At 30.5% G+C, this 16838-nt stretch overlaps 1 protein-coding gene across 1 annotated transcript in view; it reads left to right on the top strand.

Annotated features, from left to right (window-relative positions):
• LOC135196929 (protein deltex-like) overlaps positions 1-16838 on the top strand; it is a 333013-nt gene that overhangs the window by 248365 nt on the left and 67810 nt on the right. Inside the window, exons 12-13 of the mRNA XM_064223767.1 lie at positions 6524-6638; positions 14231-14459. Coding sequence (XP_064079837.1) covers positions 6524-6638; positions 14231-14459 — 344 coding nt within the window. The remainder of the gene's footprint in view (positions 1-6523; positions 6639-14230; positions 14460-16838) is intronic.

Below are 16838 nucleotides of genomic sequence, written 5' to 3'. Positions count from 1 at the left end.
ACAACCGTAGACAAAATTGAGATAAAGTCATTTTAGTCCAAACTACTGTGCTTGAAAGAACACATTTTGCTGTTGGTTTCACGCCAATAAAAGGTAAACATCATAAAGTTCGTACCATGATAATATGAAGGAAAATTGCGAACTGAATCACGTAATTGTTTTATATACTCAATAAACATGCCACCAACGTAATCTGTTAACAAAAAGAAATTTAGTTCACAATCACAACGAGACATATTCATATCATATTCCCACCTAAAAACATGTTGTATAAGGAAAAAATCACCTTGTCTCATGTAAGTCAAGTATCTAGATATTCATTAATACTAACTAGAAGCAAGACATTTCGCTCAGAATTGCATTAAATATGGCGAAACAAACTCATATTCACCATCAGCTGATTTCCAAACCAAAACATTGACCGCTCCGCAGAATAATGGATTAAATCTACTATAGTATTTTATAATACAATAATATGAGAATATATACAATATTATTGGATACAGTGAAGTAATGTATAACTTTTTAAAAGATTTATGGAAAAGATGCATACTTACTTTTTTTTCTGTGCTTATCTTAATTTTTGTCACTATGTCATCTACGTAGTATAAGCTTCATCTCGAGCTGGTACGGTCATACTTGTTTTTTGCCCATGTAACAAAGCAAAAAATCGACCGAGTTGCACAGTTATACGTATTTTGTACTCCTATCCCATGGAAAAAAACAAACAAATTACAGTTACAAAATCGAATTTATGTGAGTTTTGTCTTTTAAAATCAATTTATGCAACAATTTTAAATATAATGTTATAAAAACGTGATTCAATGATATAAATTGAAATTTTATAATGCGGGCACGACCTATTGTCTTCATCATGTGAAGGGCTGTTATAAAGACTTCAAATGGACGTGCGTACTGCCACTGTATCATATTTATGTACAAAAAAAAAAAACCTGTAATACATTTTTCATACACATTTTAAACATAAAAGCATGAAAACTTGTAACAAAAAAGCTGAAGTTTCATTAACAAAATGAGTTATAATTAGCTCCCAAATTAATAAAATATGACCATGTGAAGTCTTTGTAAATGAATTTTTCGGAAGAGTGGTGGACAAGAACAAACATGAAAAACATCCCCTGATAATGCGGAGGCGGAGGGCAGTTACAAAAAGCTGCGTTAATTTGTATCATATTTATGTACAAAAATAAAAATACCTTATGCGTAATGTATTTTCATACACATTTTAAACATAAAAGCATGAACATTTATAAAATTGACACATTTATCGCTAAATTTCCACTTTTTTAACTATAATTTTGGAAGAACGGCGAACAAGAACGAACATGAAAAATCACCCTCTTTGATAATGTGGCGGGCAGTTTCAAAAGCTCCCTTTGAATCATATTTATGTACAGAAATAAAAATACCCTATGCATAATACATTTTCATACACATTTTAAACATAAAAGCATGAACATTTATAAATCAACACATCGATTGCTAAATTTGCACTTTTTTAATTCTTTATTTTTGGAAGAGCAGCATGTGGCGGCATAGAGCAGTGTCAGGGGCCATATAATTTACCCTAATATCTGTGTAATAACTCTCAATAGAAATTTTTTTATATAATTTGCATGACCTTTATGGTCTGAATGGTATTTCTACAAGTGTATGTACTTGTTAGACATAATGGCGCTGTCAACCGAATATTTTGCCATAAAAATACCTTGAAATACCTTATTTTTAATTAATATTTTTGACAGCAGCCATAAAACTGATTTGATGCTAAGTGATTGCGCCGTTAACCGCAGGCTGCCTGCACAAGCCTTACCTATTTCTTTTATCGGGGTGAAGATAAAATTAAAATGTGGTATTTCTTGCCTATGTTTTCTCCATACCAAATAAAGGTATTACGTATGTAAAAATATATCACTCCTACTATAGCATCATTTGTACTACTTACTATCGTACAATGGCTGAAATATTTGCAAGCAAAACGTTATCTGATTCGGTTTGGTTGTTTGTAGCAAAGCAGTTGATTTCGTTCAGTTGTTTGTGGCTGTAATGTTTAAGCAACAATTATAATGTTACTTATGATAATTTTATCATAAGCGAATGATAAAATTATCATCAATATTGTGGTATGAAAATACCACATGGTGTTGTAGCGATACGTAATCATGCAGTACAAATGCTTTTCCCGGACCATCCTCAAAATTTTACGACTCTTCAACTTCAAGATCGATATGGTGAAATATATTATATAGTCATACTTATTGTTAAAATTCAAAAGTTGAACTGCAAAACATTATTATATTTTGATTGTCATGTACATATATTTTTTGCGTTTTACAGAATGTTTGTTTTGAAAATAATAGCTATTAGTGAACATATGATATTAATCGTCCCACTATTTTGTTATAGGCGATCTTAGTTATTTCACATTCATTTAACAGTATTATATTAATATTTATTTAAATAAACTGTAATTAATAAATAACAATAATGAAAAACATAAAGGGAAAAAATGTTTTTGCTGCAGTAGTGATGTTTGTTTGATTATGCATCTGACCTCACATTTCCGAAATCTGAAAAATTCCAAAAACCGAAACATCGGAATGTGTGTACTGCACATTTTTTTAAACACGCACACAATGTCTACACATTTACTGATACCCGTTGGTGAAAGACTCAAATTACAGTATTTATTCCTGAGAGAGAGAGAGAGAGAGAGAGAGAGAGAGAGAGGAGAGAGAGAGAGCGAGAGAGAGAGAGAGAGAGAGATTGAGAGATGAGATGATTTACGACTCAAAGGCGTGTTATTTTTACCATTACAGTATTATTATCTTGGGATTCTTTTTTAATCTTGAGAATTTCTATTAAATTCTCGAGATTAGTAAGAAAATTACCGTAACTTGACTAGCAGCAGCACACATCTGAATGACTCGGCCATTAGCATGCCAAACCACCAACCTTATGAACTGACGCTCTCGGAAAAGGAACTCGCATGATACATGATATACATGACAAAACCACTTTTTATTGGTGAAAATTTGGGGGTCGCATGATATGCGAGATCGCACGTTACTCGAGTATATACGGTATATATATATATATATATATATATATATATATATATATATATATATAATATATAAATATATATATATATATATCTTATATATATATATATATATATATATATATATATATTATATCATATATATATATATATATATCATACATATATATACATATATACCTATATAAACATATGTATATATATGTGTATATATATATATATATATTATATATATATATATATATATATATATATATATATATATATATATATATATATTATATATATATATATATATATATATATATATATATATATATATATATATATATGAATAACTTGATCACGAAGTATATAAAACGTGATGCTATGTATAAATAAAGGTTTTTTTGCCACAAAGGAAAAAAGGAAAAAGCGAGATAGCCGAGTACTTTCGGTCCTGTTAAGACCCTTTACTGAAGGCAAACTGATTTTACAGAGGACAACATACTCAAAAGAAGGCTTAATATCCAAACTGGCACAAGATTAATAATAAGGGCGATTTTCACTCTACAGAAAGGAGGAGCTGCCTGAGTGTAGCCACACCTTGAAGGATACACGCAGTAAACAAGTTATTCTTCCAGAAAACAGTACATTTTGAAAAAACACGGAAGCATACACAATTTAATATCATGTATTTTACACAAATTTTCCCAAAAAATTATTATTAATGAAAAGACGAAAGAAAATATAAATATATATTGAACCAGAGAGAGAGAGAGAGAGAGAGAGAGAGAGATATAACTATATACATGTGGGACTAATTTATTAGTTGTTCATTTATTTTGAGGTCCTTCATAAACATCTTACAAATATATGGGTCCAAATGGTACATTCCCAGACTAAGATTTATGTTGTTTTTATTAGTGATTTGTATAATTGCCGATTCCAGTAAATTTCTTGAAACTTAATCATTAGATCTAGCAATTACCAAGGTATCACCCCAATTAATACAATGAGATTTTTCACTCAGATGGATAAACAGTGCATTTGAAGTCTGGGCTGTTCTAACTGAATACATATGCTGCTTAATACGTACACATAAATTTTTACTTGACTGACCAACGTAAAACTATGGGCAATCCTTACAAGGAATTTTGTAAATGATGATGTTATTTGTTACGGGACTATTCTTAATTAGCATACCTTTAATGGTATTGTTATAAGAGAACACTACATTAACATTAAACGATTTTAATATTGATTTTATGGTTTCATATCCAAGAAAATAAGGTAAGCTAAGTACATTTTTAGGCATTTCTTTTTCATTAATAGCAACACTATAAAACTTTTTGTGAGCTTTTTGATAACATAAATCAATTAAATGAGGTGGGTAGCAGAGATCGTTTCCTATCTTTTTTATGTATTCTATTTCTTGGTCCAGATATTGTGGACTCGATACGCAAAGCGCGTAGGAACATAGAAGAAAAAATTGAAATTTTAATATTAAGATGGTGGCCAGAATAAAAATGTACATATGTTAAATTATTTGTGGGTTTTCTATAAATACTGAATTTGCATTGGAAAGTTTCTCTATGTATTAATACATCTAGGAAAGGGATGACATTGTTATTTTCAATTTCAACAGTGAATTTTATGGATGGCACTAAATTATTCAATTTAGACAGTAAATCATTTACATCGATACCACCAGGTAAGACTACTAAGATATCATCGACATATCGGTACCATTGTAAGTGGATAATTGTGATATTCGGGAGGTGTTGTCTCTCAAAAAATTCCATATATATTTGGTGGTAATATTCTCCATTAAAAATAAATCTGCAATCACAAATACATAACTTAATTAAGGAAATTATGTGACTAATAGACATAGGCAATTCATGCAGTACAAGTTCATTACTTAAATATTCTAGCACAGAGTCAATAGGGACTTTTGTAAACAAAGAACATACATAAAAACTGACAAAGATATCGCTAGGGTTTAGTACAATGTTATTTAATTTTTCCACAAGATCAAGAGAATTCCGGATGTGTGAATTAGATACAGTTCCTAGTAGCGGGGATAACAGTTTTTAGTAAAGATATTTAGATAGTTTATAAGCAATTGATCCTACAGTACTAATAATTGGGCGCATAGGTTTGTTTTCCTTATGAGTTTTGACTAGGCCATATAAATAAGGTAATGAGGGACACTTTACAGTTAACTTACACAAAAGTTCATTTTTATCTTTAAGAATTTGTTTGATATTGATATTAAAGGTTTTTATTACTTGGTCCAACGGATTTTTTGCGAGTTTTTTGTAAGTTATTTCATCCTCTAGTAAAGTATGCATGCGTGATATGTAGTCAGTTTTGTCAAGAACCACTATACTATTGGATTTATCAGCCTTGGTAATGTGTAAGCTATTATCATTCTTCAATTCTTTTAAACTTTTTCTGTAGCGAGCGGGAAAGTTATTTTCATGATAGGCATGCGTAGCACCATATGTCATGCCTTTGATAATGTCTAAATGATTTTGTGGTAGGTCACAGTATTTTTCAAACTTATATAGAGATGTCGCTATTGATAAAGCAGATGGTTTGTTACAAATGAAGAAAGACAACCCAAAGCCTAATGCACGCACTGCATTATCACTTATTTGTTTGCCCGATAAATTCACCACACAATCACTTCTAGCATTATTGGTCCAATCACTGTCGTTGATAAGGTAGTTTAATTTTCTGTCCAGTTTTCTAATCAAAGTGTCTGTAGTTCTATGAAGTTTTCCATATATTTCTTGCCTTAATGTGTGTTTCTAATCAGCGGGAATCGAGTAGTTGAAGTTACGTCGGGTTTTTGCGGTATGGTAGCAATGATTTGGGTAACACTTGTTCTGCCAGGCATTTTTTCAGGAATTTCAGGTGAATTCTGGTAGAGTGCGCCGCCTGTAAGGACTTGGAGAAAGAGGTGACGAAGCTGGTTCGTCACCTCTTTCTCCAAGTCCTTAATTGATATAAGATAAATTCATGAAAACATGCCATAATTTTGTACTTCATCTTATTTAAGTCAGTTTATACAGGGAAATATACAGTGCGTATATATTTTATATTTAAAAAACAGTAATATTAACCTCTCTCCTATAGCAACTATAGCAAAAAACATTGTGTTGACATCAAATATTCTGCTAAATTTTAAAAGCATTTGAATTTCTAAATTGGAATTGTTCCTTCATACAGTTATTATTTTTGTATGCTGTGTTATATAGATGTAGGATTTTATTTACATTTTCTATTTTAATGAAATCTGCACACTAAATTGAATAGTAGTGTTTCAGTTTTCAAAGGATGTATTTTTAGAAGTTACAATAAATATTTTCCAGAGTACTTCAGATGAAGGGTAATGTACAAGATGAAAGTGAATTGTAAAATTTACAGCTTGTCTTCTTTGTTTTACAGCTGATGCGGAAGTATACCCGAAGTATTTTGCAGCCACCTGATGAGACGTGCTCAATATGCATGTGCAATTTCCAGGAGAGTTCAGGGTTTTCTGATGAAGAAGATCAAGTGTCAGGTATTGCTATAGATTTCATTCTAAAAGGAAGTATTTGTTTGAATAGACAAGTATGACAGTCATACTTAGATTACACAACAAAGAGCAAAAGTTATTAGCTACTAGGTCATTTGAAAATGCAGTGCTTTTCTAAGTCATATAACAATTCGGGTCACTAAACGCTACTTTTATGTTCTTGTTAATATCTCTGATGTGCTGAGGGTGGGTGGGTGGGTGGGAGCATTGTCCAGAATAAATTACAATATAAAAGCACAAATTGTTACCAGAAAATCAGCTAGAATTAAATCATTTAAAACTTTAAAATAAAAACAGAAAAACAAAACGTGAGTAAATGAGGAAGGCTTCCTATTCAAGGAAAGGAAAAGTGCCAAGTGACCACAACAGTTCGTACATGCCCAAACAACAAACACTTAGGCCAGAAAGAGAGAGAGAGAGAGAGAGAGAGAGAGAGAGAGAGAGTAAAAGGTTGAAGGCTGGGATGTAGAGGCAAGCGAGATCTCGGCCTGGGGTGATTGTTTTACTGGGATATACACACTCATAGGCTGGAGGGGGGTAAGGGTTGTTGTTTGTTGTGGTTGACCCAAGTTTTTCCTCTTCACAACAACTGCCTTCACAAAACCTTTGTTCTACCGTGCCCATTTCATTTCTTCCCTTGAATCCCCACTTCTTTCTTCTGTACAGGCAGTCCACAGGTTACGACGGGTTTGGCTTATGACGTTCCGAGGTTAAGGCGCTTTTCAACTATATTCATCAGAAATTATTTCCAGGGTTACGCCACCTACAACACTGATCTGGCAGAAGAAGTATGACACCAAAAATGCAAAATAATCAATATTTGAGTTTTTTTGGATGAAAAATGCAATAAGAATGCAGTTTACATAGTTTTGATTGAATTAAAAGTAAGGTTTTCTTAGGATTTTTGACAATGTTCTAGCTTACGACGATTTTTGGCTTACGACACATCTCAAGAACGGAACTTCCGTCGTAACCCGGGGACTGCCTGTATAAGTCTTAATGTCATGCCTTCGTAAAACTACTTTTGTTGAAGTAGATGAAGGCCCTTCAATATCCATTCAGTGTTTCCCCCGTATTCACAGGGGATGTGTACCAGGCACCCCCGCAAATAGTTTCAACCTGCAAATAGTTAGACCTCCCTTCTAAAAATGCCTACACCTGCCTATCTTGAAAGTTCAAATACCAATTGTATACTTAAAGTATCATCCTACATCAAATATACCATTGAATTCGTATTATTTATATCATTTCAAAGTCATCTTAAACATTTTACCATTAGAAATATATAAACAGCCAATAACAGAGAGAGAGAGAGAGAGAAAAGAGAGGAGAGAGAACGAGAGAGAGAGAGAGAGAGAGAGAGAATAGCTCCTTACATAAATGCATATATCTTTTCCAGAGAAGAGAGAAAGAGAGGACTGAACAGTTATGTTTGTCTGTATATCAATTCTTTTGCTGAGAGAGAGAGAGAGAGAGAGAGAGAGAGATAAAAGGAGGAAGAAATAGAAACACCAAATGTACACCTTATGTAACATCCTACATCAAATTTACTTTAAATTATTATCATATTAATGTATTAATCTTAGAGATTGTATTAATATAATTTCAAAGTAATCCTAAACATTAGTACCCTTAAAGGTATATATATATATATATATATATATATATATATATATATATATATATATATATATATATATATATATATATATTATATATATATACATACATACATATATACATACTTCTAACACTTGCAGCCAAGAGAAAGAGAGGGAGAGAGTTACCACTATGACATACATATCTTGTGGAGAGAGAGAGAGCTGTCCTTACAGTATTTAAAAGAGTGGAATAGAAAGGTTATTGTATTTAAAAAACTCACATATCAATTTTGTAATGACAGTTATAGTATTGTTATTATACATATAGTATTATTTTTGGAGAATATTAATAATAAACTTATTACATACATGTACCATAAACATACATGTACCATAAAAATGATCTCATCTCAGTAAGAGAGAGAGAGAGAGAGAGAGAGAGAGAGAGAGAGAGAGAGAGAGAGAGAGAGAGAGAGAGATATCGCATAAATACCATTAAATTCGTTGACCGTTGTATGGCACCGTTACTTGACATGTTCGACAGCTTCCCAGCTCCAATTGTCGTTATGAGAAGGTAGGGAAATTGATACAGAAAAAGACAAAGGGAAGAATTTTTATTTGAAATTAGTTATTATTATTATTATTATTATTATTATTATTATTATTTTATTATTATTATTATTATAATTATTATATTAATAAACACATGCATCTACCATAAAAATTCTCTCATCTCAGTAAGAGAGAGGAGTTATTCTTGTAAGTGAAATGGAAAGGTCATTTTTATCTCTTTACAATACTACCACATACAAAATTTTGTAATTACAGTTTTATTATTATTATTATCATTATCATTATCATTATCATCATTTTACTATTATTAACAACAGAAAATATCAATAAACATTTTGCATACTAGTACCATAAAAATTCTTTCATCTCAGTAAAAGAGAGAGAGAGTGTGTGTGTGTATGTATGTGTTTCTATCTGTTCTCTAAACGCTTCCAGCGAAACAGAGGGAGGGAGTTACCACCATGACATACATATCTTGTGTGGCAAAAGAGAGAGAGAGAGAGAGAGAGAGAGAGAGAGAGAGAGAGAGAGAGAGAGGAGTTATCCTTAATTAGAAGAGTGAAATGGATAGATTATTGTATTTCTTTAAAATACTATCACGTAATATGAATTTTGTAATTACAGTTATATTAATATTATTATTATGATTTGAAAGTATTAAAAAATAGTACATGTACTATAAAAATTAAAAATTTCTTGAGTCTCAGAAATTATTAGGAGAGAGAGAGAGAGAGAGAGAGAGAGAGAGAGAGAGAGAGAGAGAGAGAGAGAGAGAGAAGATAGAATAAATGCTTGTGGCAGCAGCAACTCAACAGCTCCTCCCCCTGGTCCCATAACTTGATATGTTTGACAGCTTTAGTACCTGGAGTTAGAGAGAGAAGACTGGGATTTCCTTCATTCTTACATAATTTTTCAAATTTATAAACTACATCATTCACTTTAGTATTTTCTTTAATGAATTGATATTATTGCTGTATACAGTAATATTAATATATGGATATATATATATATAGATATATATATATATATATATATATATATATATATATATATATATATATATATATATATATATATGTATATATATATATCTATATATATAAGCGAATACCACGGAAAATGATAGTCAGAAATCCAAGCGCTTTCGTCTTTATTCAGACATCGTCAAGGAGCTACTAAAGTACAATTGGAGAGGAAGGCCTCAGTACAAACAAGATCAGGAATACCAGATGGTTAATTATCAAAAGGGGTGTAAAAATTAAAAGGGATAATCCGGATTATCGGATATCACACGGTCACAAACTTAAACAGATTCTGACCCTAACCGAAATTACAAAGTATCTTTACAGTCCAAAACATGTAAAAACTAAATATATTAATTTTGTTGCTTATATTTATCTACAACTTTTTTAATTATGAAAGCATCAAGTTTAAATAAACCAAGACTTAAATTTAGAACATTTCTATTATTTGACTTGATAAAACAAGATTCAATGATATTCCTTTTAACTGTGTCATTACATGGGACTAAGGCTCTTGCTTGACTCCAGTTAATAGGATGGTCTAAATCTCTCATATGTACAAATGCATTTGATATTTGCCCAGTTCTCACAGAATATTGATGTTGCTTGAGACGCTGTGAAAGAGATTTGCCGGTCTGTCCGTAATAGACTTTATCACACTTTTTGCAAGGAATTTCATATATGCAGCCTGGAAGATCTTTAGGAGAATTTTTGATTACTAAACTCTTGACATTAATATTACTGAAAACAACATTTATGTTAAAAAGCTTTAAAATTCTAGGAATATCTAAACACCTTTCATCATAAGGTAATTTTAGAATGTTATGCTTACTAAATTCAAGTTTGTCATTAGTTGAATAAAATGTTTTTCTAGCTCTTTTCCATGCCGACATCTACAAAAGTCCCTTGGGTATTTAAGTTTCAATGCAATATCATAAATTAAATAGTTTTAATTTCAGCGTCAATAAACTGCGGGCTACAGACACGTAAAGCCCTTAGTAACATCCCAGAAAAAAATAGAGAATTTTACATTTTGATGGTGATTGGAGTAGTAATGAACAAAAGAGGCAATATTAGTTGATTTTCAAAAGACTGAAAAGGTGAAATTTCTATCATTTCTATGGATAGTTACATCAAGAAAATTCAAATTACAATTTCTTTCTTCCTCTACAGTAAATTTTATAGAAGGGACTGAATTATTGAGATTATTAAGGAATTCCTGGAGGTTTTCGTGAACTGGCCAAATACAGAAAATATCATCCACGTATCTAAACCAAATAACTTTTTGGGGCAAAATTCTTGGTAAGAGTTTTGTCTCAAAAAATTCCATGTAAATATTGCTAAGGACAGGAGATAAGGGATTACCCATAGCCATGCCAAACTTTTGTACAAAAAATTCCCCATTGAAACAAAATTTACTATCTTTGATACATAACCTTATGAGACTATTGAGATTTGCTACACTTAGGGAATGTCATGATGCTCTAATTCCTCTTCCAAATATTCAAGTAAGTCATCTACAGGCACTTTTGTAAATAAAGAGACAACATCAAAACTAACCATATTAAAATCATAATTCAAATTTAAACTATTCAATTTGTTTATAAAATCAACATTGTTTTTAACATTCGTGTTAGAAATATTTCCTTCCAAAGGAGTAAGAATTTTTACAAGCCATTTAGATAAATTATACGTAACTGAGCCCACTGAACTAATTCTTACTCCTTTGGTAGGAAATATTTCTAACACGAATGTTAAAAACAATGTTGATTTTATAAACAAATTGAATAGTTTAAATTTGAATTATGATTTTAATATGGTTAGTTTTGATGTTGTCTCTTTATTTACAAAAGTGCCTGTAGATGACTTACTTGAATATTTGGAAGAGGAATTAGAGCGTCATGACATTCCCTTAAGTGTAGCAAAGCTCAATAGTCTCATAAGGTTATGTATCAAAGATAGTAAATTTTGTTTCAATGGGGAATTTTTTGTACAAAAGTTTGGCATGGCTATGGGTAATCCCTTATCTCCTGTCCTTAGCAATATTTACATGGAATTTTTGAGACAAACTCTTACCAAGAATTTTGCCCCAAAAAGTTATTTGGTTTAGATACGTGGATGATATTTTCTGTATTTGGCCAGTTCACGAAAACCTCCAGGAATTCCTTAATAATCTCAATAATTTAGTCCCTTCTATAAAATTTGCTGTAGAGGAAGAAAGAAATTGTAATTTGAATTTTCTTGATGTAACTGTCCATAGAAATGATAGAAATTTCACCTTTTCAGTCTTTTGAAAATCAACTAATATTGCCTCTTTTGTTCATTACTACTCCAATCACCATCAAAATGTTAAATTCTCTGTTTTTTTCTGGGATGTTCCTAAGGGCTTTACGTGTCTGTAGCCCGCAGTTTATTGACGCTGAAATTAAAACTATTTATGATATTGCATTGAAACTTAAATACCCAAGGACTTTTGTAGAAGTGGCATGGAAAAGAGCTAGAAAAACATTTTATTCAACTAATGACAAACTTGAATTTAGTAAGCATAACATTCTAAAATTACCTTATGATGAAAGGTTTTTAGATATTCCTAGAATTTAAAGCTTTTTAACGTAAATGTTGTTTTCAGTAATATTAAGTCAAGAGTTTAGTAATCAAAAATTCTCCTAAAGATCTTCCAGACTGCATATATGAAATTCCTTGCAAAAGTGTGATAAAGTCTATTATTTCGGACAGACCGGCAAATCTCTTTCACAGCGTCTCAAGCAACATCAATATTCTGTGAGAACTGGGCAAATATCGAATGCATTATTTGTACATATGAGAGATTTAGACCATCCTATTAACTGGAGTCAAGCAAGACCCTTAGTCCCATGTAATGACACAGTTAAAAGGAATATCATTGAATCTTGTTTTATCAAGTCAAATAATAGAAATGTTCTAAATTTAAGTCTTGGTTTATTTAAACTTGATGCTTTCATAATTAAAAAAGTTGTAGATAAATATAAGCAACAAAATTAATATATTTAGTTTTTACATGTTTTGGACTGAAAAGATACTTTGTAATTTCGGTTAGGGTCAGAATCTGTTTAAGTTTGTGACCGTGTGATATCCGATAATCCTGGATTATCCCTTTTAATTTTTACCCTTTTGATAATTAACCATCTGGTATTCCTGATCTTGTTTGTACCTGAGGCCTTCCTCTCCAATTGTACTTTAGTAGCTCCTTGACGATGTCTGAATAAAGACGAAAGCGCTTGGATTTCTGACTATCATTTATATATATAATATATATATATATATATTATATATATATATATATATTATATATATATATATATATATATATATATATATAAATAGATATATATATCTATATATATATATTTCTATATATATATATATATATATATATATATATATATATATATATATATATGATATATATATTATATATATATATATATATATATGTCTGTCTATATATTATATATATATATATATATATATATATATATATATATATTATATATATATACATATACATATATATATATATATATATATATATATATATATATATATATATATATATATATAGATATATATAGATATATATATATAGTAGTATATATATATATATATATATATATATATATATATATATATATATATATATATATATGTATATATATAGATATATATATAGATATATATATAGTATCTATATATATATATATATATATATATATATATATATATATATATATATATATCTATATATCTATATCTATATATATATCTATATCTATATCTATCTATACTATCTATCTATATCTATATATATATATATATATATATATATATATATATATATATATTATTTTTAATTAAAAAACAAGTCTCTTGGTGGCTTTTTGAGAGAGATTTTTTGCTATCATAAAAACTAACCTTTTGGAATATGTCTATGAGAGTTATTTTTTTTACTCCAGGTGTTGGTCAATTTACCAGGCAATAGTAACGGAAGCAGATTAGTAAAGCAATGGAACTACTTGTCCAAAAAAAGAGGCTATAGATATAAATCTGATTGGTTTCCCCTAGAAAGTTTCATTTACTTCATTCCAAAATTCAGTACCTATGGGTTCTTGAAGTCCTGTTGCTTTACAATACTTGGGGTTTATGTCAATACATTTAGAGTGATAATTTGTGTGTATATTTAGATAAGTTTAAGTAGAAATAAAGGACCCAAAGTTTATAGTTTAATTGTATGTATGTATGTATCGTCTTTCCATTGCTTTTGTATTATACTATGTCATGTTTTGCATATGATATTTGCCAAGTTTATGTCATAAGTTAATGACTTCTATTTATTTCATTGCAGGGTTTCATGGTAATGGTGTTGTGAGCTTGAGCCTTTGTAATCATATATTCCATGCAGCTTGTATTAGGAGTATGATCAAAACTACTCCACAGTTTTTAGAATGCCCTAATTGCAAAACAATTCATGGAGAGAAAAGAGGCACTCAACCTGATGGTAAAATGAAGATAACCATCTTACCGCAGCCGCTTCCTGGGTATAGAGGTATTGAGACTATACAGATAACATATTGGTAAGCAAATATTCTGGTGTTTGTTCAGTGCTCAGACTTGGAATTTTACAGATGTCCTTTATTGAAACAATGCCCTGTAAACTCATTAGTTTAAGAACCAAGTCATGAATCTTGAATGATAAGTATTGTTATTAACCCTTAAACGCCGAAGCGGTAAAAATCAAAACCTCCCCCGAATGCCGGGGCCGGTTTGGAGTGAGTGCGGAAGCAGAAAAAATAATTTTTTCAAAAAATCACAGCGCGCTTAGTTTTGAAGATTAAGAGTTCATTTTTGGCTCCTTTTTTTGTCATTGCCTGAAGTTTAGTATACAACCATCAGAAATGATAAAAATTATCATTAGCATATATAAATAATGCGATATATGATAGCGCAAAAACGAAATTTCATATATAATTTTATTCAAATCGCGCTGTGCGCAAAACGGTTAAAGGTAACAAGTTACTTTTTTTTTCGTTGTAATGTAAACTAAAGTGCGATCTTTTTGGTATATAACACATTGTAAAACGATAAAAGCAACACAGAGAAAATATTATCACTAAATAATGCATGAATTCGTAATGCGTGGACGTAAAAAAATATATTTTTTTTAAATTCACCATAAATCTAAATATTGTTATAGAGACTTCGAATTTGTTTCAAGATGAAGTTAAATGATGGAATATTACGATACTGTAAGAGTTTTAGCTTACAATTGCAGTTTTCGACCATTTCCGACGAGTTAAAAATGACCAAATATCGAAATTTTTTTATAAATTTTTTTTATATGCAATTATTTCGGAAATTAGAAAAGCTACAACCTTCAAATATTTTTCCTTTTATTCTACATGAAATTGTGCACATTTTCATATATAAAACTCTATGAAATGCCTAATATGAAATGGAGCAAATTTTCCGAGAATGCGATGTACGCAATTCGGAGATTTATGGCGGAGAATCCGCGCGCGGAGGGAAGGAAAGTTTTTTTTTTCATAAATTCACCATAAATCGAAATATTGTGCTAGAGACTTCCAATTTGTTACAAAATGAAGTTAAATGATTGAATATTACTAAAATATAAGAGTTTTACCTTACAATTGCGTTTTTTGACCATTTCGGTAGAGTCAAAATTGACCGAAGGTTGAAAATTTGTCACTTATCATTTTTTATATGAAAATATTTCAAAACTGATAAAAGCTACAACCATGGGTTGTTTTTAGTTGTATTGTGCATGAAATTGCACACATTTCCATATATAAAACTTTATGTAACGGCTAATTTTAAAATAGTGCAAACATTACCACAATCGCATGCATGATTTTTTTCGGAAGAGTTACCGAGCGGACGTAAGGAAAAAGTTTTTTCATAAATTCACCATAAATCAAAATATTGTGCTAGAGACTTCCAATTTGTTGCAAAATTAAGGGAAATAGTTGAATATTACTACAATATAATCGTTTTAGCTTACAATTGCGTTTTTCGACCATTTCGGTAGAGTCAAAGTTGACCGAAGGTTGAAATTTTGGCACTTATTGTTATTTATATGGAAATATTTCAAAACTGATAAAAGCTACAATCATGAGTATTTTTGTTGTTGTATTTTAAATGAAATTGCACACATTTTCATACATAATACTTCATGTAATGGATAATTTAAAATGGTGCAAAAATTATGTCAAAGTGACGAAATAATTTTTGAGATGTGTCACTGATACTTTTTAGTGCGATAAGAAAATAATTCGCGCTTGCGCGCCTGCGCAACGATTGTAAACTAAACAACGCCTTGATCCATGAACTCCCAGCATCCCCCAAGGCGCGTGATTCAAAAGTTTTCAGCTGGTAGGCCTATAAGTATTTTTCCGCGAATTTTTAAAAAAACTTTTTTGAATCGACGTATGGTACGTCCATTCGGCAATCGGGGGAGATTTTGACTCGACGTTTAATACGTCCATTCGGCGTTTAAGGGTTAAAGGGTTCCCCATGACTGTAATATATTGGCTAAGGTATAGTTAATTTTATTGTTTTGTAAAAAAAATCTGAAAGGTGAGACCTGTGAGATTTAAGAAATTTAAATTGGTGGTCTGGTTTAACCATCCTTTATATCTTTCCAAACTAGAGATTTGCAGTTTCACAATAATTTTCATTAGCAGCCTAACTTTTCTATATCAATGTAGTAATTTAAATTTATTTATGACACTGCCACAAATTCTGAACCGATTTTGAAGTAGAAGACGAGAAATTGCAATAGGGAACAGCAAATTCATGTAGAATCTAATTTGTTGCTGCTTGCTTAACTAGCTGATGTGCCCTTTCATTTCCATGGACAGGAACCCAACAAAATGAAACTGTGTTACCTAGGCAGAAATGAACACTGTTTTTTCCAATACTGCTGAATGATCAAT

Source organism: Macrobrachium nipponense, chromosome 18 (assembly GCF_015104395.2).
Source record: "Macrobrachium nipponense isolate FS-2020 chromosome 18, ASM1510439v2, whole genome shotgun sequence".
NCBI lineage: Eukaryota > Metazoa > Arthropoda > Malacostraca > Decapoda > Palaemonidae > Macrobrachium > Macrobrachium nipponense.
This window is presented reverse-complemented; position numbering and strand designations above follow the sequence as displayed.